The sequence below is a fragment of the Thunnus thynnus genome, chromosome 10 (genome assembly GCF_963924715.1).
Source record: "Thunnus thynnus chromosome 10, fThuThy2.1, whole genome shotgun sequence".
NCBI lineage: Eukaryota > Metazoa > Chordata > Actinopteri > Scombriformes > Scombridae > Thunnus > Thunnus thynnus.
Window position 1 is genome coordinate 9,276,346 of NC_089526.1, and position 10,797 is coordinate 9,287,142.

Consider the following 10,797-nt stretch of genomic DNA (forward strand, 5'->3'; position numbering starts at 1 on the left):
CACAAAACTAGGTCCATAAGGTTAACCCTTCAAAATATAAGATTAACCTTTTTTAATTAGCAAAAGCTAATGAGTGTTAAAGTGTAGAGTAGCAAATGTGTACTGTGCATGCATGAAAGCTACATCAGGGGGGAGATTATTACCAGGTGGATGCCAGTAAGAGCTTTTCATGATCAGATCTTCATTCAGGTGCAGCTGACACTCATATTTCCCCCTGCCTTTCAGAGAGATGGTCTCGGAGAGCGTATCGTAGGGCAGCGCTGTGACATCATTACTTTTATTTGGGAATTTGCATCCATCATGAACAATGGACAAAACAATTCTGGGATCCCTGGTCACGCTTACTTCACACTGGAGCTGAGAGTCATTGTGACTGGTGAGGTTAAAGAACATGGTGTCTGAAATGAGAGACAGACAGATACGATCTTAAACACATACATTTTATTTCTGGTATTGTCTAGATTTTAAAGCCCCCAGACACAGAGTGTCCCATCACCCCAATTTACCAACATGCTCACGAGAAACCAGTTTCTTTTGTGCAAATGTTTATTTTAACATTAGCCAGTGGTGCGGCTGTGGACACTGGCATATTTGAACTTATTTATTTCTGTTTTAGATGTACTCTGACTTTTGTCTGAATTATTTTATATATAGACCTAACTATGGCTACGTTCACATTACATGCTTAGGTATCCCAAATCCCTTTTTTGTCTCCAAGTGACTCAGATCTCTTTTTTTTTCATATCAGATCTGGGTCACTTGCATATGTGGTCCTAGATCTGACTCATATCTGATCTGTGACTATGAAACCACTGTCAGAATAGTCAGATCAGAATTCATGTGTTTTTTTAATGTCTTACATCTCTGTGCATGTTGCCTGTTGACATCATTCATTATCAGCACCTCACAGTCCGGTAAAAATCATCATCTGTATCGTCTGACGACATCCACAACAAATAATTCTGGACATGTGTGCTAACACAGCCATGTTATCCATGTTAATGATTTGACTGCGGCACAAATGATGTTATTGTTGTTATTCTTGTTTGTGGCTCACCCTTCAGTTAAATCTGCACTTGTGTGGTAGTTTAGGCATCAGTAGTGTTCTCACTATAACTGGATACCTGTCACTGATAAACATGAATGTGAACCATCAACACAAAAAGATCAGATCTGACTAAAAAATATGAATTGAGTATGCAGGCCTGTAATGTGAATGTAACCTATAAGTAGTAATCTTTTCTTTCATTCCAATACATTGCTATTCTGAGTGTTGTTTTCCCTTTCTGAAGCCTTTGTCCTGCACACATGCTACCGTAAAAACCCTGTTAGAAACCTGTTTAGGTGCATGCCCAAGAATTCAAGTTTCTCCAGAAGAAATGTAATAATCTCTCTCTCTACATCTTTCGTCCCGTTTAAGGACACCAGAACTACAGAACTACCAGGACTACAGAGAGTCAACAATAACCAGGTGACTAAAATACATCTAAATGTAAATTCTGCACTCAACCCTAAAACCAAGTACTAACTTTACATTTAAGGCTTTTGAAATTGCAATAATAATAACAATCGTAATGATCTTTAGTCATAACTATAAGTACTAAATCTGGATTACGCTTATCCATAACTATCCATAAAATCACCACTAAGCCAAAAATGTGCTCTTTCAAAGGCATAAAAAAGACCAAAATGCCTCTAAAATTCACATCAATTACTACATATATCTTGGAAAACCAAGTGAACTGCTGCATCCTTATGTGCATAGCACCATTTGGGGGCATGCGCAAAATGAATTACCCTAAATGCGGCTCTCAAAATCTCAACTTCAGGCTGCAGATGAAGCCAATGCATCACATGTATCACCTGCATGCTTGTGCTTTTCAGACTTTTGCTTATATTTCTTAATTTTACATCTGTTACATCTGTATATATATCCCGCAGAGGGGGATCTTTTTTATGCCTGTCAACAATTTTTAAGAAGTTCTATGACAGCTGTCAAAGTCATGAGATCACAAGTAGGAAACCACAGAAATTACATCATTGGTTATAGATGAAGCATATTCAAGCTCTTACCCTGCCTAATAAACCTAGTATATCCTAAAAGAGATCCTTAATCTATAATCTTAACCCTAAACCTTATTCCCATCCCTCGTCTTTTCTTAATCCTCCTGACAAACCAGAACTTTATCCCAGTTTTTTTGATGATGAAGATTAGTAATATACTCTCAAATCTTTCTCTCTCTGTGATGACATTTGACTTCCCTTTTACAGCAATATGTTGGAAAAAAAATCCCAAAGCTTGTATTTACCGTAAACAATCAGTAAAGATTCACTTCCATTCTTCCTACAACTTCCGTCTTCCTCTGTGGTGATGGAGAGTTTGCACAGGTACTTCCCACTGTCGGCCCACGTCACATTTTTCAAGAGTATGGACTTGTCTGAAGAGTTTTTGCTGTCATCCAGAATTTGTACACGTTCTTTATATTTGTCAGAAAGGGGCACGAGCTGTTCTTTGGATTTGAACATCCAATACAGAACTGGTGTAGTCATCATTTTCTCATCATGGGAAAGATTGAGCCTGCATGGCATGATAACATCATGACCCAAAGTAGCGGTAAGCAAAGGAGGCTGGTGTGCTTGGACCTCGGAGCGAGTACCTGAGAAAAGATATAAATAACATGACAGGATGTTGGGTAACCACAAACATTTCCTATGAAAGTAGCTGTCATGGAAATGCTCATCTGTGTTCTATTAAAATGGTGTTATGATGTTACAGGACCACAAAGACCACAATTTTAAAAAAACGAACTTTCTGTCTGTTAAGATCATCTTTGCAAAGACTTGAAACTTTTAAGGCTCAATACTTTCTAAACAATCTTGAAAGTCCCGTCCATTCATAAATGTGTTTTCCTTATTGTTACTTCATTTGAATGTCTGACCTTCACTGTGCAGAATGATGTATGTGCAGAGTTTGACTATGAAGGCTGTTTTCACTTTCAACTATTAGAAGTGTGAAATTTCTCTGCGCTAAATCTAAGTTTTTGTGGTAAATATTTGCATATTCACACACTGTGGATTTTTCAATGAGGGAGAAAGAGTAGATGTCATTTTGCATGTGTCTCGGGCCACTAATACCAGGCTTCAAACTATTCTTACGTCAGTTGCAAGGTAACAAAAGAAGTGAAGGTCTTCTCTCCTTAGATTACTCATGGCCAAAATGGAGAACTAAAACTACTTTAGCAACGTGAGATCAGACTTGTTAATCAGAGGCAATTCTTCATCTAACCTGGAGCTTGTTGTTGCTGTCACATATCTGGAAAATACACCAGATAGTGTGAGACACACATCTGTGTCATCACCGCAGCAAAGACATCACTGATTAATGGTTAAAATCGACTGACTGAAACCTGAACACTGGCAAATAGTGCAAACACTGAGCTCTGAAGATTAGATTTGAGAAATAAATCTGAATCGCCTGCGAACATGTATTTAGACTAGAGCTTATGGTTAAACACACAGTACTGAATGGCACAAAACATGAATTCCTCTGTATTTTTAATGATAGCTTAGGTTCTCTATCACAAACACACACACAAATCAAAATATTTAAAGTTTTACCTGAGACCATAAAGTAGAGAATCATCCACAGTGTCCATCCCCATTTCATTAAAATGAAGCTGTGATGCAACTCAGACAAAAGAACCTTAAACATGTCTCTCGACTGAAGGGACGTTCAAATGATACAGGCGTCTGTTGCACCACTTCCTCAACTTGAATTGGCGCAGAGGGTGGAGAATATGCTCATCTTCAAAATGTAAACGAATGTAACATGAAGATTCATACACCCAATATTTTATTATCATTGACAGTGCAAAGATGTAATTTCTTAACTTTTGCAAAGACTTGAAGATTTTTCTTTTTTAAGTAAAAAGCAGTTTATATTAAATATATCCTCAGAAATCACTTAAAACTGAAAGCAATATCACAGGATGTGGTTCCTTTGATTGTAAGACTAAAGGAGAACAGGACATTCTTACGTGTGTTTTGTAGTTTGGGATTATAAAATAACAAAGTTGATAAAACAATCTCCAGTCAAGATCCAGTTACTTGCTTATTCTGGAGCTTTCAACTGTATCACATAGTCTTCATCAGCAGATAGAGTTTGTTCAATTGTCATGAAAATGTAGATGTTGAAATTTGCCTTTATTTTGAGCCTTTTTGGGACATTTTGTCCATATTTGCTTAAAGTTGAGCCTAACAGTTCTTTATTGATCTTGGAAACAGCAGTTGACAAAATTGCCTCCACTCTCATCACAACAAATTTGGGCACATTAGTTTGTTGAGACACATCTCCAAAGACTAATAACATCAATCACATTTTGACACATTTGACAAGTCATCACTTGCTGCATCCCACATCAGGGGCTGAGACAGTGCGGTTAGCATCAATTATTTACATTCAATACAGACTTTTTTAAAAGATCTGCGTCTTGTAATTCACACACACACACACAAAAAAAACGTGTAAATATGATGGTCATGTGATATTTATTAACAAGTTAATTATGACCATCAAAATACATCATGAACGGACGTGCACATAATAGAGTTTCGGATTTTGATGGCTGATTGTATCCATCAAATATGGGGAAAATAAAGCCACATTTCTGACATGGCACAGTCTTGTTTTCGCCCCATTATGATATATTCAGATTTTGAAGGGTGTTGTCCCTAACTGAGGATGCAGCAGCTTTTGTCTCTTACACATTTTCAACAGAGCAAGAACAGTTATTTTATCACAAATAATATTTTCATCCAGAAAGTGCTCTTCTTTTAACTTGAAGTTGGTTAAAGTTGGTTAAAAATAACTTTGATCTTGAAGTTGCCTTGGAGAGACGCATCTCTTTCAATCTCCATTGCTACGCCTCTCCATTACAGCCAGATGTTGACGAACTCATCTGTTTTTAAGTGTGGCAATGATCAGGCACAGCAGGATGATGGTGGGCACCAGGAGCAGAGCCACGTACAGAAACCACGGCTCTGGAGGCACCACATCTGGCTCTGAGAAACACAAAAACGTGAAATGCAATCCTAAGATTAAATCACACATAGTGTTGGATGTATTGTATTTTTTTTTCCCCATGATAAATCTAATTACAACTAAAGGATCAGTCCAACCAAATTACAAAACCCACAAAAAACAAATGACACCTTTCCAATATAAAAACAAGACCAACCATCTGCATGGCTAGATACCTTTACATCTTAATAGAAAAATGTGTCTTTTTGTAATTTCAGTGAATAGATAAAATAGCAGCAGAAAGCAAGGCCTCGCCACTGTTAAGGACAGAAATTTAGACTTACCAGAGCCAGTTTCTGAACATTTTTCATCATCTCCACCTTCTCTATCCACTAAGAGGAAGACATTTAGATAAAAAGAGTTTTTATTTTAATGATGAAATTGTGTATCACTTCTGGATTATGCTTGAAGTTGCTCAGCTGTAAAATAAAATTCACTCACAGTTTCATTATTAAAATGTTTAGTTTGAAGTCTTTAAGCTAATAAAATATGGAGACAAGCTTCTCTTCACATGCGGGTGGGCATATCTAGACAAGGTGTGGATAACTGAAATGATGCTGGAACCACAGAAAAGATGTCAGAGTTGATGTGTTCCTGCTAGATAGTGTAACATTAACAATTCTGTCTGGGGCTTTGGTTCAATGTCACTTTGATTATGCAGCCACCTTCTGGTACAACAGTTCTCTGCAACTCACTAAAAACAAGCTGCAGACTGCTCTAAATAAGCTCATTGGGGTCATGTTAAAACTTCCATCTAGATCTCACACATTTCTAAAATCTCTTACGGTGTAAAGAAGAATTATGGAAATTAAGTCGGGTTTCACTCAGAAAACTGTGAAGAAAACAGCTCCTGGTTACTAACTGTTTTAGTTTTATCATAGTCATGAAACAAGAGACAGATTGACTAATACTATTCATGTTAGATTCAAGAGTTCCATATGTATAAATACATTTTATACATTGCTGCAGTTTTCTGGAAGCAGCCTGAGATGGATTTTACACTCTTACACTCTGGTTGCTGAAAAGTCAATCATAAGTTTGTTTTGTTTGTTTGTATAACTCAGCCTTGTCTGTTCTTTTGTGTGTTTTGTTATTGATTATCTTTTAACCTTTCTTGCCTGAACTGAATATCATCCTATCTTCCCCCTTTTCCACAATGGAAATGTGTTTTTATCCTTGATATTTTAATTGTACAACAGGACTAGGTGACCATAGTTTTGTATGTACCTTTAGTGTTGTCAAATAAATCTATTATCCATCTAGTCAAAACTTTGGACACACTTTCTCATTCAAGAGAATGGAAAGGTGTGTCAAAACTTGTGACTGTTACTGTACATTACCATAAAGTGCACATTAGTGAACGATAGCATTATGACTCATAACGCTGTGATGTTGGTGCTTTTTCTGACTGTTTTCAGTCTGTTGCTGGTTAAAACTGTTTCGTTCAGTTTAGCACAAAACTAGGTCCATAAGGTTAACCCTTCAAAATGTAAGATTAACCTTTTTTCATTTAGCAAAAGCTAATGAGTGTTGAAGTGTAGAGTAGCAAATGTGTACTGTGCATGCATGAAAGCTACATCAGGGGGGAGATTATTACCAGGTGGATGCCAGTAAGAGCTTTGCATGATCAGATCTTCATTCAGGTGCAGCTGACACTCATATTTCCCCCTGCCTTTCAGAGAGATGGTCTCGGAGAGCGTATCGTAGGGCAGCGCTGTGACATCATTACTTTTAGCTGGGAATTTGCATCCATCATGAACAATGGACAAAACAATTCTGGGATCCCTGGTCACGTTTACTTCACACTGGAGCTGAGAGTCATTGTGACTGGTGAGGTTAAAGAACATGGTGTCTGAAATGAGAGACAGACAGATACGATCTTAAACACACATTTTATCTCTGGTGTTGTCTAGATTTTAAAGCCCCCAGACACAGAGTGTCCCATCACCCCAATTTACCAACATGCTCACGAGAAACCACTTTAATAACCTTTAGTAAACTTTTTAATGTGACATATTTACATGAAGGGCGTCAGCAATCAGATTTCTCTCTTATGCCTCATACATTTGAACTAAGGCTGTCATATTTTAGCTGTATTGATCGATGATAGAGTTTTTTTCTGATTGGAGCACACAGAGATCACAGTGACCAGGCTCTGTATTAAAAAAGCACATCTTTTTTTCTTTTGTGCAAATGTTTATTTTAACATTAGCCAGTGGTGCGGCTGTGGAAACTGGCATATTTGAACTTATTTATTTCTGTTTTAGATGAACTCTGACTTTTGTCTGAATTATTTTATATATAGACCTAACTATGGCTACGTTCACATTACATGCTGAGGTATCCCAAATCCCTTTTTTGTCTCCAAGTGACTCAGATCTCTTTTTTTTTTTCATATCAGATCTGGGTCACTTGCATATGTGGTCCTAGATCTGACTCATATCTGATCTGTGACTATGAAACCACTGTCAGAATAGTCAGATCAGAATTCATGTGTTTTTTTAATGTCTTACATCTCTGTGCATGTTGCCTGTTGACATCATTCAGTATCAGCACCTCACAGTCCAGTAAAAATCATCATCTGTATCGTCTGACGACATCCACAACAAATAATTCTGGACATGTGTGCTAACACAGCCATGTTATCCATGTTAATGATTTGACTGCGGCACAAATGATGTTATTGTTGTTATTCTTGTTTGTGGCTCACCCTTCAGTTAAATCTGCACTTGTGTGGTAGTTTAGGCCTCATTAGTGTTCTCACTATAACTGGATACCTGTCACTGATAAACATGAATGTGAACCATCAACACAAAAAGATCAGATCTGACTAAAAAATATGAATTGAGTATGCAGGCCTGTAATGTGAATGTAACCTATAAGTAGTAATCTTTTCTTTCATTCCAATACATTGCTATTCTGAGTGTTGTTTTCCCTTTCTGAAGCCATTGTCCTGCACACATGCTACCGTAAAAACCCTGTTAGAAACCTGTTTAGGTGCATGCCCAAGAATTCAAGTTTCTCCTGAAGAAATGTAATAATCTCTCTCTCTACATCTTTCGTCCCGTTTAAGGACACCAGAACTACAGAACTACCAGGACTACAGAGACTCAACAATAACCAGGTGACTAAAATACATCTAAATGTAAATTCTGCACTCAACCCTAAAACCAAGTACTAACTTTACATTTAAGGCTTTTGAAATTGCAATAATAATAACAATCGTAATGATCTTTAGTCATAAATATACGTACTAAATCTGGATTACGCTTATCCATAACTATCCATAAAATCACCACTAAGCCAAAAATGTGCTCTTTCAAAGGCATAAAAAAGACCAAAATGCCTCTAAAATTCACATCAATTACTACATATATCTTGGAAAACCAAGTGAACTGCTGCATCCTTATGTGCATAGCACCATTTGGGGGCATGCGCAAAATGAATTACCCTAAATGCGGCTCTCAAAATCTCAACTTCAGGCTGCAGATGAAGCCAATGCATCACATGTATCACCTGCATGCTTGTGCTTTTCAGACTTTTGCTTATATTTCTTAATTTTACATTTGTTACATCTGTATATATATCCCGCAGAGGGGGATCTTTATTATGCCTGTCAACAATTCTTAAGAAGTTCTATGACAATTGTAAAAGTCATGAGATCACAAGTAGGAAACCACAGAAATTACATCATTGGTTATAGATGAAGCATATTCAAGCTCTTACCCTGCCTAATAAACCTAGTATATCCTAAAAGAGATCCTGGATCTATAATCTTAATCCTGAACCTTATTCCCGTCCCTCGTCTTTTCTTAATCCTCCTGACAAACCAAAACTTTATCCCAGTTTTTTTGATGATGAAGTTTAGTAATATACTCTCAAATCTTTCTCTCTCTGTGATGACATTTGACTTCCCTTTTACAGCAATATGTTGGAAAAAAAATCCCAAAGCTTGTATTTACCGTAAACAATCAGTAAAGATTCACTTCCATTCTTCCTAAAACTTCCGTCCTTCTCTGTGGTGATGGAGAGTTTGCACAGGTACTTCCCACTGTCGGCCCACGTCACATTTTTCAAGAGTATGGACTTGTCTGAAGAGTTTTTGCTGTCATCCAGAATTTGTACACGTTCCTTATTTTTGTCAGAAAGGGGCACGAGCTGTTCTTTGGATTTGTACATCCAATACAGAACTGGTGTAGTCATCATTTTCTCATCATGGGAAAGATTGAGCCTGCACGGCATGGTAAAATCATGACCCAAAGTAGCGGTAAGCAAAGGAGGCTGGTGTACTTGGACCTCAGAGCGAGTACCTGAGAAAAGATATAAATAACATGACAGGATTTTGGGTAACCACAAACATTTCCTATGAAAGTAGCCTCCATGGAAATGCTCATCTGTGTTCTATTATATTATTTATTATGGTGTTATGATGTCACAGGACCACAAAGACCACAATTTTAAAAACCTAACTTTCTGTCTGTTAAGCACTTGAGCGTTGCATTTTAGATTCACAGGTTATGTGTCAGAAGTTTTTGGTTTACTGCCATCTCTGGTTTACTTGAAACTTTTAAGGCTCAATACTTTCTAAACAATCTTGAAAGTCCCTGTCCATTCATAAATGTGTTTTCCTTATTGTTACTTCATTTGAATGTCTGACCTTCACTGTGCAGAATGATGTATGTGCAGAGTTTGACTATGAAGGCTGTTTTCACTTTCAACTATTAGAAGTGTGAAATTTCTCTGTGCTAAATCTCAGTTTTTGTGGTAAATATTTGCATATTCACACACTGTGGATTTTTCAATGAGGGAGAAAGAGTAGATGTCATTTTGCGTGTGTCTCGGGCCACTAATATCAGGCTTCTTACGTCAGTCGCAAGGTAACAAAAGAAGTGAGGGTCTTCTCTCCTTAGATTACTCATGGCCAAAATGGAGAACTAAAACTACTTTAGCAACATGAGATCAGACTTGTTAATCAGAGGCAATTCTTCATCTAACCTGGAGCTTGTAGTTGCTGTCACATATCTGGAAAATACACCAGATAGTGTGAGACACACATCTGTGTCATCACCGCAGCAAAGACATCACTGATTAATGGTTAAAATCGACTGACTGAAACCTGAACACTGGCAAATAGTGCAAACACTGAGCTCTGAAGATTAGATTTGAGAAATAAATCTGAATCGCCTGCGAACATGTATTTAGACTAGAGCTTATGGTTAAACACACAGTACTGAATGGCACAAAACATGAATTCCTCTGTATTTTTAATGATAGCTTAGGATCTCTATCACAAACACACACACAAATCAAAATATTTAAAGTTTTACCTGAGATCATAAAGTAAAGAATCATCCACAGTGTCCATCCCCATTTCATTAAAATGAAGCTGTGATGCAACTCAGACAAAAGAACCTTAAACATGTCTCTCGACTGAAGGGACGTTCAAAAGATACAGGCGTCTGTTGCACCACTTCCTCAACTTGAATTGGCGCAGAGGGTGGAGAATATGCTCATCTTCAAAATGTAAACAAATGTAACATGAAGATTCATACACCCAATATTTTATTATCATTGACAGTGCAAAGATGTAATTTCGTAACTTTTGCAAAGAATTGACTTTTTTTTTAATGGAAAAAGCAGTTTATTATAAATATATCCTCAGAAATCATTTAAAACTGAAAGCAATATCACAGGATGTGGTTCCTTTGATTGTAAGA

The 10,797-nt window shown here is 37.2% G+C and overlaps 1 protein-coding gene across 1 annotated transcript; it reads right to left on the bottom strand.

Moving 5' to 3' along the window:
• Nucleotides 1-2,288: 2,288 nt before the first annotated feature.
• On the bottom strand, nt 2,289-10,544 carry LOC137191023 (uncharacterized). Its single transcript, XM_067600811.1, has 5 exons — nt 10,408-10,544; nt 9,043-9,390; nt 6,678-6,932; nt 3,619-5,061; nt 2,289-2,657 (listed from the first exon to the last, which is right to left on the bottom strand). The coding sequence occupies exons 1-4, from the start codon at nt 10,499-10,501 to the stop codon at nt 4,955-4,957; spliced, it is 804 nt and encodes a 267-aa protein (XP_067456912.1). The 5' UTR covers nt 10,502-10,544; the 3' UTR covers nt 2,289-2,657; nt 3,619-4,954.
• Nucleotides 10,545-10,797: the final 253 nt, after the last annotated feature.